The sequence below is a fragment of the Pan troglodytes genome, chromosome 20 (genome assembly GCF_028858775.2).
Source record: "Pan troglodytes isolate AG18354 chromosome 20, NHGRI_mPanTro3-v2.0_pri, whole genome shotgun sequence".
NCBI classification, from domain to species: Eukaryota; Metazoa; Chordata; class Mammalia; order Primates; family Hominidae; genus Pan; species Pan troglodytes.
Window position 1 is genome coordinate 15,558,745 of NC_072418.2, and position 19,834 is coordinate 15,578,578.

The 19,834-nt window shown below is 54.8% G+C and overlaps 2 protein-coding genes across 4 annotated transcripts in view; one reads left to right on the top strand and one right to left on the bottom strand.

Annotated features, from left to right (window-relative positions):
• The window catches only part of MAST1 (microtubule associated serine/threonine kinase 1), a 41,204-nt gene extending 30,659 nt beyond the window's left edge, over positions 1-10,545 (top strand). For all 3 annotated transcript variants that reach the window (XM_016935197.4, XM_016935198.4, XM_016935196.3), the window contains 14 exons: positions 409-547; positions 643-775; positions 913-1,078; positions 1,311-1,412; positions 1,574-1,696; positions 2,248-2,357; positions 3,069-3,247; positions 3,326-3,573; positions 4,247-4,453; positions 4,670-4,899; positions 6,422-6,544; positions 6,634-6,770; positions 8,916-9,103; positions 9,201-10,545. In XM_016935197.4, coding sequence (XP_016790686.1) covers positions 409-547; positions 643-775; positions 913-1,078; positions 1,311-1,412; positions 1,574-1,696; positions 2,248-2,357; positions 3,069-3,247; positions 3,326-3,573; positions 4,247-4,453; positions 4,670-4,899; positions 6,422-6,544; positions 6,634-6,770; positions 8,916-9,103; positions 9,201-10,462 — 3,347 coding nt within the window. In that variant the 3' untranslated portion in view covers positions 10,463-10,545. The remainder of the gene's footprint in view (positions 1-408; positions 548-642; positions 776-912; positions 1,079-1,310; positions 1,413-1,573; positions 1,697-2,247; positions 2,358-3,068; positions 3,248-3,325; positions 3,574-4,246; positions 4,454-4,669; positions 4,900-6,421; positions 6,545-6,633; positions 6,771-8,915; positions 9,104-9,200) is intronic.
• A 253-nt stretch (positions 10,546-10,798) lies between these two features.
• Positions 10,799-17,166, bottom strand: DNASE2 (deoxyribonuclease 2, lysosomal). Its single transcript, XM_001170388.8, has 6 exons — positions 16,918-17,166; positions 16,600-16,780; positions 16,430-16,508; positions 14,288-14,452; positions 14,000-14,197; positions 10,799-11,976 (listed from the first exon to the last, which is right to left on the bottom strand). Exons 1-6 carry the CDS (start codon positions 17,001-17,003, stop codon positions 11,603-11,605), a joined length of 1,083 nt encoding a protein of 360 aa, XP_001170388.1. The 5' UTR covers positions 17,004-17,166; the 3' UTR covers positions 10,799-11,602.
• Between the last annotated feature and the right edge of the window lie 2,668 nt (positions 17,167-19,834).

The window sequence follows — 19,834 nt, forward strand, 5'->3', positions numbered from 1 at the left end:
ATATGTATATATATAGTGAAGGCCAAGAATCTGCATCTAAGGCTTCCAGCTCCAAGGTTCAGACACCAGGAGATAGAGGGCTGTGCTTCCAGATGCAGTTGATAAGTGGGTAGCCTTTGTTCCCCAACTAAACCTCACCTCTACCAACGACTGCCTGCATGACCCATCCTTTCTTTGAGTCTCCATCCCTTTGTGTATAAGATGAGCTGATGACTCCAACTTTGGAGGATGGCTAAGAGGACAAGAAGAACCCAGTAGAGGACCTGGAGGGAGGGAGGCCCCTCTCAGAGCCTCAGTTTCCCTTATCTATAAAATGGGTACAACATAACATGAGAAGTTGGTGCTATGGTGCATGTCCAGAGAGAGGAATGCCTCCCTCTTTACGCGGGCCCATTTCCTGGCCTGCAGGCGGCGACTGTGCCACCCTGCTGAAGAATATTGGAGCGCTGCCCGTAGAGATGGCCCGCATGTACTTTGCCGAGACAGTGCTAGCCCTGGAGTATTTGCACAACTATGGCATCGTGCACCGCGACCTCAAGCCTGACAAGTGAGCTTTGATCTTTCCCATCACTCCCTCTGCCCCTTGGGAGGCCAGGAGGCAGAATGGATGGGCCTCATCCCTGAGATCCCCTGTGCCTACAGCCTCCTTATCACCTCCATGGGTCACATCAAGCTCACAGATTTCGGCCTCTCCAAGATGGGGCTCATGAGCCTCACCACCAACTTATATGAAGGCCACATCGAGAAGGACGCCCGAGAGTTCCTGGACAAACAGGTGTGTGTGTGGGCATGGGGGTCGCTGCGGGTGGAGTGACCCTGCAGGACCTCGGGAACCCAGGGCCTGGTGGGGGGCACAGCTCTCCCTTGAGGGCCCTCCTCTGGCTGGGGCGTGGGCTGACAGCCTGCCCCCAGGTGTGTGGGACCCCAGAGTACATCGCGCCCGAGGTCATCCTGCGTCAAGGCTACGGCAAGCCAGTGGACTGGTGGGCTATGGGGATCATCCTCTACGAGTTCCTGGTGGGCTGTGTGCCCTTCTTCGGAGACACACCAGAGGAGCTATTTGGACAGGTCATCAGTGGTACGTGGCTTTGCAGTGTACAGGGGCAGGGTGTGGTGTGCACGGAGAGATGGACAGGCTCAGGGTTCCAGGGATTTCAAAAGCGACCCCCCAGAGGATCGCTTGCACTCAGGAGGTCAAGGCTGCAGTGAGCCATGATCGTGCCACTGCACTCCAGCTGGGTGACACAGTGAGATCCTGTGTCCAAACAACAACAACAAAAACCGCCCCTAAGTTCCGTTTTGTTTTGCAGATGACATCCTGTGGCCCGAGGGGGATGAGGCCCTACCTACAGAGGCCCAACTCCTCATATCTAGCCTCCTGCAGACCAACCCTCTGGTCAGGCTTGGGGCAGGTAAGTCCGCCATGCAGAGGAGCTGAGGGCCCACTGATAGAGAGCAGGCCTCCAAAACCCCAGGCCCAGCCTGTGCTGTGGCCCCGGGGCGGAAGACATGGGGGGCGGGACTGGGCTGCTGGGTTGGCCATCAGCTGTGGCTGGAATCCCTTCCGTCCCAGGCGGCGCTTTTGAGGTGAAGCAGCACAGTTTCTTTCGAGACCTGGACTGGACAGGGCTGCTGAGGCAGAAGGCCGAGTTCATCCCCCACCTAGAGTCGGAAGATGACACTAGCTACTTTGACAGTGAGCTGGGACACCAGGCACGACCTGGGTCGAGGGGTGGGATCCGGGAAGAGGGACCCTGGGGTAAGTAAAGCCTGGGATAGGGCCCGGCTAAGTACCAAGATGTGATTCCTAGGTGCGAAGGTGGTATTTTGGTGGGGGCGGGGCCAAGTGGGGCGGGGCTGACATACAGGCGGGGCTCAGGCTGAAATGTAGGTAAGATCCTGAGATCGGGCTAGGTGTGGGGCGTGGCCTGGGGTGAGTTGTGAGTGTGGGCCTGGAACTGAACTAGAGAGAGGTACTAGCGCTCAGAATGGCCTGGGGTGATGCCAGGGTGCACAGCACTGTAGGTGGAGCGTGGCCTCTTTGGAGGCGGGGCTAGACGGTGCCACTGAGAATGGGGCAAGGACCTTGCCTGGGAGCGGAGCCTAAATTAAATACACTAATGAGGCAAGGGCGTGGCCTGAACTGAAGACTTGTAAACCCGGCTTGAACCAGGACTGGGCTCCTGTAGGGATGTGATATGAGGAGGAACCCCGTACCCTCAGTCACAGCCCATACCCGCTCCCCAGCCCGCTCAGACAGGTATCACCACGTGAACTCCTATGACGAGGATGACACGACGGAGGAGGAGCCCGTGGAAATCCGCCAGTTCTCTTCCTGTTCTCCGCGCTTCAGCAAGGTGGGCCAAGTCTGGGTGTGGGACAGGGCGAGACCCCAGGAGGGATGGGGCTTGGAGAGACAGTGAGAAACAGGTTCCCTGGTGCCCAAGGTCTCAGGAGCGGGAAGTTATTGATGGGGCAGGAGTCTGGAAAGTGGTAAGGCCACGCGAGAGGCAGGTTCGGGAGTCTATGGGACGGGCCTTTGGCATTGAGTGGAATCTAACAGGAATCAGGACAGTTGTGCAGATTGAGGCCATGGTGGGGCGGGGCTAGGTCTGGGTGGGGCGGGGTCAGGACGTGGGAATGAGGCCAGCAGCGAAGGCGGAGTAAAGCCCAGCGAAGTCTTGCTTTTATTTATTTATTTTTATTTTTTCTAATAACAGGCAGAGAAGCCATAGGCCTTGCTTTGAGAAGCAACTTGTAAAGGCGTGCAGGGCCTAGTCTGGGCTAAGGAGACATAAATTAAGGGGGTTGCTGGGAAGATGGGGCTGTGTAGAGAGCAGATTGGTCAGGGCATCGTCGGGGCAGAGCCTAGAATAAAACGCAGGGCCTAACTTTGTGGTGTGGGGCCTGAACTGAAGAATTGTAGGTTGGGGGATCATGCACAATTGGGCGGAGCCAGGCCTCGGAGGGTGGAGTGCGTTTTGCGGGGGATCCACTGCCAGGAAGCTGATTAGCTCCGGAGTGAAAGTGGAACCCGGGCTGGACTTGCCTCCCACCACCACCTACAGGTGTATAGCAGCATGGAGCAGCTGTCGCAGCACGAGCCCAAGACCCCAGTAGCAGCTGCAGGGAGCAGCAAGCGGGAGCCGAGCACCAAGGGCCCCGAGGAGAAGGTGGCCGGCAAGCGGGAGGGGCTGGGCGGCCTGACCCTCCGTGAGAAGACCTGGAGAGGGGGCTCTCCGGAGATGTGAGCAGGGGAATGGCGGAGTTTGGGGGCGGGGTCGACGGGGGGCGTGTCTTCCATAACCACGCCCCCTCCATGCAGCAAGCGATTCTCCGCGTCCGAGGCCAGTTTCCTGGAGGGAGAGGCCAGTCCCCCGTTGGGCGCCCGCCGCCGTTTCTCGGCGCTGCTGGAGCCCAGCCGCTTCAGCGCCCCCCAAGAGGACGAGGATGAGGTCCGGCTGCGCAGGCCTCCCCGGCCCAGCTCCGACCCCGCGGGATCCCTGGATGCACGGGCCCTCAAAGAGGAGACTCAAGGGGAAGGCACCTCCAGCGCCGGGGACTCCGAGGCCAGTGAGTGCCCTATCGTGCTGCCTTCCCCAATCTTCCCCAATGTCCTACTGGTCATATAGTGAGCATCCCACGAACCTGGTGCTGTTTATGAAAGATCTCAGGTCCTATTCACATTGCAATTTGGGATTTTTTTTTTTTTTTTTTTTTTTTTTTTTTTGAGACAGAGTCTCACTCCATCACCCAGGATGGAGAGCAGTGGCGTGATCTCGGCTCACTGCAACCTCCACCTCCCAAGTTCAAGTGGTTCTCGCACCTCAGTCTCCCGAGTAGCTGGGATTACAGGCGCGCACCACTATCCCCGGCTAATTTTTGTATTTTTAGTAGAGACAGGGTTTCATCATGTTGGCAAGGCTGGTCTCGAACTCCTGACCTCAAGTGATCTGCCTTCCTTGGCCTACCAAAGTGCTGGGGTTACAGTCGTGAGCCACCACACCCAGCCCAATTTGGGATTCTTAACATTAGAAACACCCCAATACCATGGTCAGTCAGTGATACAGACCGATACAGACTATGTCTCTATATGAGGAGCAGTGAGGCATGCAGGTTACCTGCTCAGATGAAACTCACCATCCATCAGGGGTAAAAAGTGGGAAGAGCATTCCAGGCAGGGAAACAGTATGTGGGAAATCCCTGGCCTTGGACTAATTCCTAACACACCTGCTTTCTGTTGCAGCTGACCACCCACGCCCAGGTGACCTCTGCCCACCCTCGAAGGATGGGGATGCATCAGGCCCAAGGGCTACCAATGACTTGGTTCTGCGCCGGGCGCGGCACCAGCAGATGTCGGGGGATGCGGCAGTAGAGAAGAGGCCTTCTCGAACTGGGGGCAAAGTCATCAAATCAGCCTCAGCCACTGCCTTATCTGTCATGATTCCTGCAGGTAACGCTGGGCCCCACCTGGCAGGGGAGGGGCTGCCCCTCATTTGAGGCAGGACAGACCAATGAAAATGCTGCCTTTTCCCTGTCCACCGTGATTGGCTCCAGGCTGGACCAATGAGAGGCTGCTCTGCCACTGCCTTGGGAGGAGGGAGGAGCAGACACAGGGAGATGTGTATCTTCTTGGTTCTGATTTCTGACCATGGTTGTGTGTCTGTAGTGGACCCACATGGAAGTTCACCCCTTGCTAGTCCCATGTCTCCACGATCTCTGTCCTCCAACCCATCCTCACGGGACTCCTCACCCAGCCGGGACTACTCACCAGCTGTCAGTGGGCTCCGCTCCCCCATCACCATCCAGCGCTCGGGCAAGAAGTATGGCTTCACACTGCGTGCCATCCGTGTCTACATGGGTGACACGGATGTCTATAGTGTCCACCACATTGTCTGGGTGAGTACTCATGGGTGGAGTCTCCGTCACAGAGTGGAGGGTGGTGGGGAAAAGGCCCCTCCAGCTCAAACCAGTTAGCCTGGGTGAGACACCTCTGTGACCCTCTATGCCTCTTCCCTCTCTAAACCTGTTTCTTTTTTCTTTGACTTTTTTATTTTAGTCGGAGACTCACTCTGTCGCCAGGCTGGAGTGCAGAGGCAGGATCTCGGCTCACTGCAACCTCTGCCTCCTGAGTTCAAGCCATTCTCCTGCCTCAACCTTCTGAGTAGCTGGGACTACAGACGGGCGCGCGCCACCACGCCCAGCTAATTTTTGTATTTTTAGTAGAGACGGGGTTTCACCATGTTGGCTAGGATGGTCTCAATCTCTTGACCTCGTGATTCACCCACCTCGGCCTCTCAAAGTGCTGGGATTACAGGCGTGAGCCACGGTGCCTGGCCGAGACTGTTTCTTCATCTGCAAAATGGGGAGAATAGGCCAGGCGCAGTGGCTCAGGCCTGTAATCCCAGCACTTTGGGAGGCTGAGGTGGGCAGATCACTGGAGGTCAGGAGTTTGAGACTAGCCTGGCCAATATGGTGAAACCCTGTCTCTATTAAAAATACAAAAATTGGGCCGGGCGCGGTGGCTGTAATCCCGGCACTTTGGGAGGCCGAGGAGGGTGGATCATGAGATCAGGAGATCGAGACCATCCTGACTAACACGGTGAAACCCCCTCTCTACTAAAAATACAAAAAATTAGCTGGGCATGGTGGTGGGCGCCTGTAGTCCCAGCTACTTGGGAGGCTGAGGCAGGAGAATCACTTGAACCCGGGAGGCGGAGCTTGCAGTGAGCCGAGATTGGGCCACTGCACTTTAGCCTGGGCGACAGAGCAAGACACCATCTCAAAAAAAAAAAAAAAAAAAAAAAAATTGGCCAGGCGCGGTGGCTCATGCCTGTAATCCCGGCACTTTGGGAGGCCGAGGTGGGTGGATCACGAGGTCAGGAGTTCGAGACCAGCCTGACCAACATGGTGAAACCCCATCTCTACTAAAAATACAAAAAAAAAATTAGCCAGGCGTGGTGGCGGATGCCTGTAATCCCAGCTACTCAGGAGGCTGAGACAGGATAATCACGTGAACCCGGGAGGCGGAGCTTGCAGTGAGCCGACATCGCGCCACTGCACTCCAGTCTGGGTGACAGAGCGAGAGACTCCGTCTCAAAAAAAAAAAAAAAAAATTAGCCGGAGGTAGTGGCGCATGCCTATAATCCCAGCTACTTGGGAGGCTGAGGGAGGAGAATCGCTTGAACCTGGGAGGCGGGTGTTGCAGTGAGCCAGGATTGCGCCACAGCACTCCAGCCTGGGTGACAGAGTGAGACTCCGTCCAAAAAAAAAAAAATGTGGGGGGAGGAATAATAACTATTTCACAAGGTGTTATGAGGATTCTAATGCATGCAGAGCTAAGTGTCCTGCATATAAGTTTAGGAGCTTTCCTTGTTACCAATCCCACTAACCCTGTCCCTATGGGGTGCTCTTTTCCCAGCACGTGGAGGAAGGAGGCCCAGCCCAGGAGGCAGGACTCTGTGCTGGGGACCTCATCACCCACGTGAATGGGGAGCCTGTACATGGCATGGTGCATCCTGAGGTCGTGGAGCTGATCCTTAAGGTGAGTGCAGGGAAGGAGGTACCCTGGGCTGAGGGCGGGGGAGGCCTGAGCAGCCCCTAGCAGAGCATTTTCCCGCATTCTTCCCCCAGAGTGGCAACAAGGTAGCAGTGACCACAACGCCCTTCGAAAATACCTCTATCCGCATTGGTCCCGCAAGGCGCAGCAGCTACAAGGCTAAAATGGCTCGGAGGAACAAGCGACCCTCCGCCAAGGAGGGCCAGGAGAGGTGGGCACAGCCGTAAACAGCCTGGTCTTTGAGCAGTGGGTGGAACTTAGGCGGGAGGGGCACAGATGAGGATGGAGAAGGGAAGAGCACGGGAAAGGTGGCGGGAACAAATGACCAACAAGCAAAGGGAAGAGAACAATTAAGAGGGGCTGCGGGCTGAGCGCGGTGGCTCACGCCTGTAACCCCAGCACTTTGGGAGGCTGAGGCGGGCAGATCACGAGGTCAGGAGTTTGAGACCAGCCTGGCCAATATGGTGAAACCCCATCTCTACTAAAAATACAAAAATTAGCCTGGCATGGTGGCGCTCGCCTGCAGTCCCAGCTACTTAGGAAGCTGAGGCAGAAGAATCCCTTGAACCCGGGAGGTGGATGTTGCAGTGAGCCAAGATTGTGCCACTGCACTCCAACCTGGGCAACAGAGTGAGACTCCGTCTCAAACAAACAAACAAACACACAAAAAAAGAGGGGCTGGGATGACTCACACCTGTAATCACAGCACTTTGGGAGGCTGAGGCAGAAGGATCACTTGAGCCCAGGAGTCAAGATTAGGGGCAACATAGAGAGACCCCGTCTCTACAAAAAACTTAAAAAACTAGTTGGGTTTGGTGGCACACACCTGTGGTCTCAGCTACTTGGAGGCTGAAGTGGGAGGATTGCTTGAGCCTGGGAGGTCGAGGCTGCAGTGAGCTGTGATCTCACCACTGCAGTCCAGCTGTGACAACAGAGCTAGACTCTGTTTCAAAAAAAAAAAAAAAAAAAGAGGGGCTGTAAAAGTGGAAGGAGCCAAGAATGGAAGCTGTGCCAAGTTTCTAGGATCAGAGAAAAGCATTGTAGGAGGGTCTTGCACATATAGGCAGGCCCAGGAGATGTGAACTAGAAAGGGAGATGTCCAGAGACGGAGGGGGTCCAGGAGATGGTCCTATCCTGTTAGGTGTGTTTAGACAGAACTAGGAAAGGCTAGAATAAGAAATGTCTATCTGGAATGAGCATGCCAGGCAAGGTTCAGCCAACTGAAATCCTATCTTCCCTTATAGATAGGAGGAGCTAGGTGGGAGGTGGGTGGGGCCAGAAGAGTATTCTGTTTGTTTGTTTGTTTTTAGTATTCTGTTTTGATCAGTGAGTTTGGCCCAGACAAGTACAGGGATTTGGGTGAGAGGAGCCAGACGGGGTTGAGATAAGTACATTTCTTCCCACTCTTATAGGTGGGTTGTAGTGGAAGAGGAGGGACTAGAGGCAGGTGGGACCAAGTTGGTTTTGTTTGGATGTGTTTCTAGCCTGGACTGGGAGTGGCCAAAAGGTTGGGCAGGACCTGAAGTGGGAGGAGGGAGGAGCCAAGCAGCACTGAGTTAAGGGAAGTTCTGTCTTGATAGGTGGGTTGTAGTGAAAGACAGAGGGACTAGAGGGGTGGGCAGGACTAGAAGAGGTTGTTTTTGGCCGGGCGAGGTGCTTCACACCTGTAATCCCAGCACTTTGGGAGGCCGAGGTGGGTGGATCACCTGAGGTCAGGAGTTCGAGACCAGCCTGACCAACATGGTGAAACCCCATCTCTACTAAAAATACAAAAATTAGCTGGGAGTGGTGGCTCACTCCTGTAGTCCCACCTACTCAGGAGGCTACTCACAAAGCTGAAGCACGGTAATCGCTTGAACCCAGGAGGTAGAGGTTGCGGTGAGCCGAGATCGTGCCATTGCACTCCAGCCTGGGCGACAAGAGTGAAACTTCGTCTCAAAAAAAAAAAAAAAAAAAAGTTTTTGTTTGGATGAGTGTTTGTAGCCAGAATTGGGAGTGGCCTAAAGTTGGGCGGGGCCTGAAGTAGGAGGAGCTAAAGGAAGTTCTATTTGATAGGTGGATTGTAGTGGAAGAGGGAGGAGCTAGAGAGGTGGGCGGGGCAGAACAGGTTGGTTTTGTTTGGATGCTTGTTTCTAGCTTGGACTAGGAGTGGCCAAAGGGGGTGGGTGGGCACTGCAGTGGGAGGAGCCAAGCAGCACTGAGCTAAAGGAAGTTCTTTATCTTGATAGGTGGGTTGTAGCTGGAGAGGGAAGGGCCAGAAGGGGTGGGTGGTTACCGTTATGAGGCCGTGAAATGGGAGGAGCCCTGAGCTCTGGCGTCCAGGTCAAGGACGCTTGGCCCCCTCCCTGTCCCGCAGCAAGAAGCGCAGCTCCCTCTTCCGGAAGATCACGAAGCAGTCGAACCTGCTGCATACTAGCCGCTCGCTGTCGTCGCTGAACCGCTCGCTGTCATCCAGCGATAGTCTCCCGGGCTCGCCTACGCACGGGCTGCCGGCGCGCTCGCCCACGCACAGCTACCGCTCCACGCCTGACTCCGCCTACCTAGGTATTACCTCCTGCACCTGCGCGGGGACCGAGCAGCGCGGGGTGGCCTGGCTGGTGCTTGGGCTGTACTCACTCGCTTCACCTCCTGTCTCCCGCAGGCGCCTCATCCCAGAGCAGCTCCCCAGCATCGAGCACGCCCAACTCGCCTGCGTCGTCGGCGTCGCACCACATTCGGCCCAGCACGCTGCACGGACTGTCGCCAAAGCTCCATCGCCAGTACCGCTCTGCGCGATGCAAGTCGGCCGGCAACATCCCTCTATCGCCGCTGGCACACACGCCGTCCCCCACGCAGGCGTCACCGCCGCCACTGCCGGGCCACACGGTGGGCAGCTCGCACACTACGCAGAGCTTCCCGGCCAAACTGCACTCATCGCCTCCCGTCGTGCGCCCGCGCCCCAAGAGTGCCGAGCCCCCTCGCTCGCCGCTCCTCAAGCGCGTGCAGTCGGCCGAGAAGCTGGGAGCCTCCTTGAGTGCGGACAAGAAGGGCGCGCTGCGCAAACACAGCCTCGAGGTGGGCCACCCGGATTTCCGCAAGGACTTCCATGGCGAGCTGGCGCTGCATAGCCTTGCCGAGTCCGACGGTGAGACGCCCCCAGTCGAGGGCCTTGGCGCGCCCCGGCAGGTCGCCGTCCGCCGCCTGGGCCGACAGGAGTCACCTTTGAGCCTGGGCGCGGACCCGTTGCTGCCCGAGGGTGCCTCCAGGCCACCAGTGTCGAGCAAGGAGAAGGAATCCCCGGGGGGCGCCGAGGCGTGCACCCCACCCCGCGCGACGACCCCCGGTGGCCGGACCCTGGAGCGGGACGTCGGCTGCACGCGGCATCAGAGCGTGCAGACGGAGGATGGCACTGGCGGGATGGCCAGGGCTGTGGCCAAGGCGGCGCTGAGCCCGGTGCAGGAACACGAGACAGGCCGGCGCAGCAGCTCTGGCGAGGCGGGCACACCCCTGGTACCCATTGTCGTAGAGCCTGCGCGGCCCGGGGCTAAGGCTGTGGTGCCTCAGCCTCTGGGCGCGGACTCCAAGGGGTTGCAGGAACCCGCACCTCTGGCGCCTTCCGTGCCCGAGGCCTCCCGGGGCCGGGAGCGCTGGGTGTTGGAGGTGGTGGAGGAGCGCACCACGCTGAGCGGGCCTCGCTCCAAGCCTGCCTCCCCAAAGCTCTCCCCGGAGCCCCAGACACCCTCCCTAGCCCCAGCGAAGTGCAGTGCACCCAGCAGTGCAGTGACCCCAGTCCCACCCGCATCCCTCTTGGGCTCGGGCACCAAGCCTCAAGTGGGGCTGACCTCCCGGTGCCCTGCTGAAGCTGTGCCCCCAGCAGGCCTGACCAAAAAAGGAGTGTCCAGTCCCGCACCCCCGGGACCATAGCCAAGGGGGGCATCGGCCCCGCGCTGTACAGCCTCCTGTATACATATGTACACATATAAATAAAGTGCGTCCGTGCTGCGTGAGTTTTCTGGGGCTCACTCCTCTCCAGGCAAGGCGAGACATCACACGACCCCACCCCCATACCCAGGTGCTTTTTGGGAGGTGGGACTCCAGTTCTGGTTACCATGGAGAGTGGAGGGAATTTTGGATAGACACCTCCTGTGGTCCCACTTCTGGTCTCACCTCTGCACCAACTGCCCCCAAACCTTTAGGGGGAGAATTGAAGCTGCGATGCTCTTGTGTCCCAGCGCCCACCTGAAGAAAAGGTTAACAGCCTTGTCCACCAATTTCCATTTATTTACTCCTCAACAATCCTGATGGCAGGTATTATGTTTCCCATTTTGCAGACAGGTAGACTGTGTCACAGAGCGGTTAAGGCACACAATCAAGGTCATACAGCTAGGAAGGGGATGAACTGGGATTCAAAATCAAGTCCAAACTGGTTCCTGAGCCCTTAGATTTTTTTTTTTTTTTTTTTTTTTTTTTTTTGATACAGAGTCTCATTCTGTCACCCAGGCTGAAGTGCCGTGGTGTTAGCTCAGCTCATGACAACCTCTGCCTCCCGAGTTCAAGCGATTCTCCTGCCTCAGCCTCCCGAGTAGCTAGGACCACAGACGCGTGCCACCATGTCTGGCTAATTTTTAAATATTTTTAATGGATATGGGGTTTCACCATGTTGGCCAGGCTGGTCTCGAACTCCTGACCTCAAGTGATCCGTCCATCTCAGCCTCCCAAAGTGCTGGGGTTACAGATGTGAGCCACTGTGCCCGCCCGCCCCCCGCCCCCCACCCCCCCCCCCATTTTTTTTGAAACAGAGTCTTGCTATGTGACCCAGGTTGGCGTAATCATAGTTCACTGTGACCATGATCTCCCTGGTTCAATCGATCCTCTGGCTTCAGTGGCTGGGACTACAGGCATTTATCACCGTGCCCGGCTAACTTTTTTTAAGTTCTAGTAGAGATGTGGTCTCACTATGTAGCCCAGGCTGGTCTCAAATTCCTGAGTTCAAGTGATCCTCCCTCCTTGGCTTCCCAAAGTGCTGGGATTACATACGTGAGCCACTGCACCTGGCCATAAGGGTTAGATCTTATAAGCTCTGCTGGGCTTCCTGGCCATGCCATTACAGGGCTGGTAGTTCTTCACCAGCGGCTGGAAGGCTTTCCAGAGGGCTGGCAGCTGGGCACACAGTGTGCCCCCACCCCGTTGCTCCTCTCCCTGGTTCCGATTCATGTCACCCACACAGGTCCAGGGCCCTTTTGGGGACACGCACCATTTGGAGTGGTCCTCTGTGCTGTTGAAGCTTGGGCCGGCTGGTCCAGGGAAAGCTATCTGGTTCACATTCAGAACCTGCCAGATATCCGAGCAGTTAGAGGGCAGGATGCCTACAGTTTTGTGCCAGAACTGGACCTGCAGGTTGGTACCAAGGGCTGCTGCCAACCAGCCAGAGTACAGGTCTGCAAAGGATGGAGAGAGGGCACAGGTAGGGTCAGGGCCACTGCTAGGGAGTCCCTAGTCCACTTCCCCTCTCTCAGCTCAGTTTCCATATTTCCTTTTTTTTTTTTTTTTTTGACATGGAGTCTTGCTCTGTCGCCCAGGCTAGAGTGCATTGGTGCAATCTAGGCTCATTGCAACCTCTGCCTCCGAGGTTCAAGTGATTCTCCTGCCTCAGCCTTCTGAGTAGCTGGGACTACAGGCATGCACAACCATACCCGGCTAATTTTTTAATAAAGAGGGGTTTCACCATGTTGACCAGGCTGCTCTCAAACTCCTGATCTCAAGCAATCCGCCCACCTCGGTCTCCCAAAATGCTGGGACTACAGGTGTGTGTCACCGCGCCCTGCCACAGTTTCCATATTTCTGAGCTCAGTTGTGAATTCCCAGCCCTGGGAATGATGACATTAATATTAATTTCCCTTCCCAAATTTGTTTTTGAGACAGAGTCTCACTCTGTCGCCCAGGCTGGAGTACAGTGGTGCAATCTTGGCACACTGCAACCTCTGCCTCCTGGTTTCAAGCGATTCTCATGCCTCAGCCTCCTGAGTAGCTGGGATTACAGGTGCCCGCCACCACACCCGGCTAATTTTTGTAGTTTTAGTAGAGACGGGGTTTCACCATGTTGGCCAGGCTGGTCTCAAACTCCTGACCATGTAATCAGCCGGCGCCCTCCACCATGCCCAGATAATTTTTGTATTTTTAGTAGAGATGGAGTTTCACCACGTTGGCCAGACTGGTCTTGAACTCCTGGGCTCAAGTGACCCATCCGCCTTGGTCTCCCAAAATGTTGGGATTACAGGTGAGCCACCGTGTCCGGCCCTGAGTGTTTTTAATTAATTAACTTATTTATTTTGAGACTGGGTCTCATTCTGACACCCCTGCTGGAGTGCAGTGGCAGCATCATGACTCACTTGCAGCCTCGACCTCCTGGGCTCAAGCTATTCTCCCACCTCAGCCTCCTGAGTAGCGGGGACTACACGTGTGTGCCACTATGCCCCACTAATTAAAATTTTTTTTGTAGAGATGGGGTCCCGCTATGTTGTCCAGGCTGGTCTCAAACTCCTGGGCTCAAGCGATCCTCCTGCCTCGACTGGGATTACAGGTGTGAGCCACTGTGCCTGGCCTATTTATTTGTATTTATTTATTTATTTATTTATTTATTTTGAGACACAGTCTCACTCTGTCACCCAGGCTGGAGTGCAGTGGCACTATCTCGACTCACTGCAAGCTCCACCTTCCGGGTTCACGCCATTCTCCTGCCTCAGCCTCCCGAGTAACTGGGACTACAGGTGCCCACCACCACGCCCGGCTAATTTTTGCACTTTTAGTAGAGACAGGGTTTCACCGTGTTAGCCAGGATGGTCTCGATCTCCTGACCTCGTGATCTGCCCACCTCAGCCTCCCAAAGTGCTGGGATTACAGGCATGAGCCACTGCGCCCAGCCTATTTATTTATTTTTAAATAAAGACAGGGTCTTGCTCTGTCACCCAGGCTGGAGTGCAGTGGAGTCATCATAGCTCACTGCAGTCTGAAACTCTGGGCTCAATTTATCCTCCTGCCTCAGCCTCCCAAATTGCCTGGCTAATTTTTAATTTTGTAGAGATGAGGTCTTGCTATGTTTCCCAGGCTTGTCTTGGATGCCTGTCTTCAAATGATCCTCCTGCCTCAGCCTCCTAAGTAACTGGGATTACAGGAGTGAGGCACCACCTCTGGCACCCAAATGACTTACAGGCACCACTTCATTCACAATTTTTTAAGTAGATGTCAGTATCCCCATTTTTCAGATGAGTAGACCAAGGCTCAGGTGAAATTATACATCACACAGCAAGAACCCAGGTTTTGAACCCAGGTCTGTTCACTGATCATGTGATTATAGCTCCCAAACAGACCTGGTCTCTACCGCTGACTCGAACTCAGCCATGGCCACACCAGTCACCCTGTCTGCAGAGAAGGAGATCTCCAACCCTCAACCTTGAGACTCACCATCTCCAAATTTGCTGAACTTGGCAAAGCTCTGGAAAAGAGCCCCGGCCTGGGATGTGAGTGTGATGCTGCTGTTCCAGGGTTCTTGGCTAACATGGTGGCCCTTGACCACATTCTCCAAGTCGGGGAATTCCTGGGCAAAGATCCCTTCCAGCTGGTAGTTATAGACCCAGGGGTAGGTGTAGGTCAGCTGCTTGCCTGGAGGACAAGGGGAGGAGGAAATGCAAGATCGTTCCAGGTTCTGGTCAGTAAACCCAGGACTCATCCTGTGTCCCTGACTCGACTTACCAATCTTCGAGAACTGAGCGAAGGGAAAAGACACACAGAGCAGGGTCTGCCCGTAGGTACAGGCGCTATGAGGCCAGCTGTATGCAGCAGAGGAGGCCGGTGGCGGGAAGTTAGGTACACTGTGGACCAGCCAGAAGCCCCCATCGTGGTCAAGGAGCAGGACACCTGGACCAAAAGAAGGCATTAGGGGAGGTCGGGCGCAGTGGCTCACGCCTGTAATCCCAGCACTTTGGGAGACCGAGACACACAGATCACCTGAGGTCAGGAGTTAGAAATCAGCCTGGCCAACATGGCGAAACCCCATCTCTACTAAAAATACAAAAATTAGCTGAGCGTGGTGGTGGACGCCTGTAATCCCAGCTACTCAGGAGGCTGAGGCAGGAGAATCGCTTGAACCTGGGAGGTGGAGGTTGCAGTGAGCTGAGATCCACCACTGCACTCCAGCCTGGGCCACAGAGCAAAATTTCATCTCAAACATAAGTAAGTAAGTAAGTAAGTAAGTAAGTAAGTAAGTAAATAAATAAAAATTAAAAAAAAAGAAGGCAGGCCCCGCGCAGTGTAATCCCAGCACTTTGGGAAGCTGAGGAGGGTGGATCACCTGACGTCGGGAGTTCAAGACCAGCCTGGCCAACATGGAGAAACCTCATCACTACTAAAAATACAACATTAGCCGGGCATGGTGGTGCATGCCTGTAATCCCAGCTACTAGGGAGGCTGATGCAGGAGAATCACTTGAACCCAGGAGGCGGAGGTTGCAGTGAGCCGAGATTGCACCATTGCACTCCAGCCTGGGTAACAAGAGCAAAACTCCTTCTCAAAAAAAAAAAAAAAAAAAAAAAAGGCAATTAGATGGTATTGCTCCAGGCCTCCGAGCAAGCCCATCTGCAACCAGGAACACCCTCAGTTTGCAGCGGGGCTTAGAGAGGGTGCCAGCAGTGTTAGAACCACGGCTGAGCTCAGTTTTTGCAGGCATAAATTCTTATAGTCCAGAATAACGCCAAGAGTAATGCAAGGTAGGGAAACAGGCCAGGTGTGGCGGCTCATGCCGGTAATCACAGCACATTAAGAGGCCAAGGTGGGTGGATTGCTTGAACCAGGACTTCGAGACCAGCCTGGGCAACATGGCAAAAGCCCACTCTACAAAAATACAAAAAGTAGGCCAGGTGTGGTGGCTCACGCCTGTAATCCCAGCACTTTGGGAGGCCAAGGCAGGTGGATCACCTGAGGTCAGGAGTTCGAGATCAGCCTGTCCAACCTGGTAAAACCCCATCTCTACTAAAAAATACAAAATTTAGCCGGGCATGGTGGCACACACCTGTAATCCCAGCTACTCCAGAGGCTGAGGCAGAAGAATCGCTTGAACTGGGGAGACGGAGATTGCAGTGAGCTGAGATTGCGCCACCGAACTCCAGCCTGGGTGATGGAGAGAGAGTGCCGCAAAAAAAAAAAAAAAAAAAAAAAAAAAAAGCCAGGCCTGGTGGGGGGTACCGGCAGGCCCAGTACTTGGGAGGCTGAGGTAGGAGGATCACCTGAGCCCTGGGAGGTCAAGGCTGCAGTGAGCTGTGATACTGCACTCCAGCCTAGGTGACTGGGTGAGACCTTGTCTAAAAGAAAATAAAATGGGGGAAATAGATGCCCAAGGTCTGACAGGGGAGATCTCCCACCCTGCTATGGAGGTCAGGGGTTAGCTTGGAAAAATGCATAGGAACTCGGCTGGGCAGGGTGGCTCATTCCTGTAATCCCAGCACTTTGGGAGGCCAAGGCGGGTAGATCACTTGAGGTAGATCACAGGAGTTCGAGACCAGCCTGGCCAACATGGTGAAACCTCGTCTGTACTAAAAATATAAAAATTAGCCTGGTGTGATGGTGCGCCTTTAATACCAGCTACTTGGGAGGCTGAGACAGGAGAATTGCTTCAACCCCAGAGGCAGAGATTGCAGTGAGCCAAGATTGTGCCACTGCACTCCAGCTTGGGTGACAGAGCGAACTCCCACCGTCTCAAAAACAAAGAAAAAAAAAGTTGGAGGGAATAGATGCCCAGGTTCTGACAGTGCAGATCTCCCCGACCACCCTATGCACGTCAGGGGTTACCTTGGAAAAATGGGACCCGAGTCTCTCCCCAGCCCCCAATCCAGGCCTCACCCTTAGTGTGCCCACGCATGGAAGAGTCCTGAGCCTTGCTGGGTTGAGGCGGTTGGTCATTGTAGAGCAGGAAGGCGAGCTGGGGGCGGATAAACGGAGGCAACGTGAAATTCCTCCCAGGCAGGGCAGCCCTAGAGTTTCGCCCCTAGTTGGCCCGGGGCCCCCTTCACCTGGCTGGTGTTGCTCCGGTACAGCGGCTGCAGGCTTCGGCCCACGGCCCGCTCCGGGCTGTTGATGAGTCCCCTGCCGTCCCGCCAGCCTCCGGAGCTCTCGTCCAGATACTTGTACTGCAGCCCTCTCTGCGCCGCCTCCCCGGACCCTCTAAGAGCTGGCAGCTTGTAGACCACGAACCTGGAGGTCGGAGAATGCACAGAAATAGGAGAGAGGGAAGAGAAGGCACCCCAGGGTTCCCCGAGGAGGTAGCCATCCCGGTTGAGTGACCCCAGCCGGACCCCGGGGCGATGGTAGGCCCCCCGCTGCGCACTCACCAGTCTACAGGCTGCCCGGAGTCCCCGTAGCAGGTCAGGGCCCCGGCGGGGACGCACAGCAGCGCTGCCAGCAGCAGCGGGATCATCGCTGCTATGGGGCTGAGATCCAGGAATCTGTGTCGGGACTGCGGGGCGCTGGGTTACAACAGAGGCCAGGACTGGCACCTGGCGCCTTTCACTTCCCTAAACTTGCCTGGGAACTGGGGCGGGGACATCACGAGGGTACAGACTCCTCCCCCGAGACGCGATGCTGCGTTTTGGAGAGGCAAAAGGCAACGCTGAGTCTGCCTAGACCACGCCCACGACGGGCCCGGCGCTCCAGCGTCTCCTGGAGCCTGGCCACCGTTCCTTTTCGTGGTAGCTAATCCCAGCCCACGCTCTTCTGTCTGACCCAACTCCCGCCTGGGTTTCTGGATCAGGCACAAGTTTGTATTTTATTTTTTATTCCAGCCCTACAACCTGGGTCCAACTCTTGTGACCTTTGTTCTTCGTCCTTTTTTTTTTTTTTTTTTTTTTTTTTTTGAGACGGAGTTTCACTCTTGTCGCCCAGGCTGGAGTGCAATGGCACGATCTCGGTTCACTGCAACCTCCGCCTTCCTGATTAAAGCGATTATCCTGCCTCAGCCTCCCGAGTAGCTGGGATTACAGGCGCCCGACACCACGCCCGGCTAATTTTTGTAGTTTTAGTAGAGACGGGGTTTTTCCATGTTGACTAGGCTGGTCTCGAACTCCTGACCTCGTGATCCACCAGCCTCGGTCCCCGAAAGTGCCAAGATTGCAGAAGTGAGCCACTGCGCCCCTTAAGAAGCGTTTGTGTTCCAGTGGATCTTCCCCTTTTTCTTTCTTTCTTTTTTTCCCTTCCTTTTTTTTTTTTTTCCTGGACAATATCTCGCTCTGTTGCCCAGGCCGGAGTGCAGTGGCGCAATCTTGGCTCACTGCAACCTCTGCCTCCCCAGCTCAAGTGATCCTCTCACCTCAGCCTCCCGAGTAGCTGGGATCACGGGCACATGCCACTATGCCCAGCTAATTTTTGTAGTTTTTTTTTTTTGAAACACGGTTTCACCATGTGGCTCAGGCTGAACTCCTGAGCTCAAGGGATCCACCTGTCTTGCCTCCCAAAGTGATGGTATTACAGGCATGTAATCCACCCCACCCAGACTCTCCTTTTTCATTCTGCACGTTTTCTCCAGGATCCCCTGAGCTAGCACAGAGGTGACTGTATGTTTGTTTTTTGTCGTTTTGAGACAGGATAATGGTTTCTCACCCAGGCTAGAATGCAGTGACTCCATCACAGTTCACTGCAGCCTCAACCTACTGGGCTCAAGAGATCCTCCCAGGTAGCTGGTACTACAGGCCTGTGCCACCACACCCAGATAATTGTTCATTGCAGGGATGAGGGTCTCACTATGTTGCCCAGGCTGCTCTGGAACTCCTGGGTTCAAGTGATTCTCCCACCTCAGCCTCAAAGGATCATGGCAGGGCAAAGGGCTATGGGAATCTGAGTACTGGCTTGAAACTGCCTTTGCAAAAATTATGACAGAAAATTATGTCAGTGAAAGAGCTCTGACCTAACCAACTCCATCTTGCCTTTAATCTCCAAACTGCCCTTGCTTGGTCATTCCTGGAGTGGGGCCAAGCTAACTTTTTTTTTTTTTTTTGACACGTTGTCTCACTCTGTCGCCCAGGCTGGAGTCCAGTGGTGTGATCTCAGCTCACTGCAACATCCGCCTCCTAGGTTCAAGCAATCCTCCTGCCTCAGCTTCCTGAGTAGCTGGGATTACAGGCATGCGCCACATGCCCAGCTAATTTCTGTATTTTTGGTAGAGACTGGGTTTCGCCATTTTTGGTAGAGACGGGGTTTCACCTTGGGGCTCAGGCTGGTGTCGAACTCCTGGGCTCAAGTGATCTGCCCGCCTCGGCCTGCCAAATTGCTGGGATTAAAGAGGGAGCCACCATGCCTGGCCCCAAGCTAATTTTGGGAGGAATTTAGTTTATAGCTTAAATGATAATAGCCCTTCCCCAAACTAAACTGCCTTTGTAGAAATAATGAAAGGGCACTAGGTTAGGAGGATGAGAGGAGCCTGAATTCTGCTAAAATGTAGGTGTAGTAGTTAAATTATGACCAGCCATTTTTCCGGCCGGGTGCGGTGCCTCACGCCTGTAATCCCAGCACTTTGAGAGGCCGAGGCTGGCAGATTACCTGAGGTCAGGATTTCGAAACCAGCCTGGCCGGCATTTCGAAACCCCGTCTCTTCTAAAAATACAAAAATTAGCCCGGCATGGTGGCATGTGCCTGTAATCCTAGCTACCTGGTAGGCTGACACAGGAGAATCACTTGAACCCAGGAGGCAGAGGTTGCAGTGAGCCAAGATGGAACCACTGCACTCCAGCCTGGGCAAGAGCAAGACTCCGTCTCAAAAACAAAAACAAAGATGGCCAGCCATTATTCTGGAGGTCACAAGGTTTGCAACTTCCCCAGTTATTTCTGCAAATAACATGACTATTGCAAAACCTAATGCTGGCCTTTTTAGATGTCTTTTTAGGCTTTTTGCATATCTGACAACTGGACGACTCCACCCAGACTAGCAACTCTATGGTCCCCACCCAGAAGCTGACTCAGCAACTGTTTTCCACAGCTCCAGGATTGCATCAAGGCACCCATTCCCTAGCCCTCCTGCCCACCAAACTGTTCTTGAATAACCCTAGCCTCTGAATTTTCAGGTAGGCTGATTCAAGTAATAAAACTCCCATCTCCCATTTAGCTGGCTGTATGTGGATTAAACTCTCTCTATTGCAATCCCTCTGTCTCGATAAATTGGCTCTATCTGGACAGTGGGCAAGATGAACCCCCTGGGCAGTCATAGGCTGTGAACTCTTAAATCCAGGGAGATGTTTGCTGTCAATGTCCGCAGGGTTC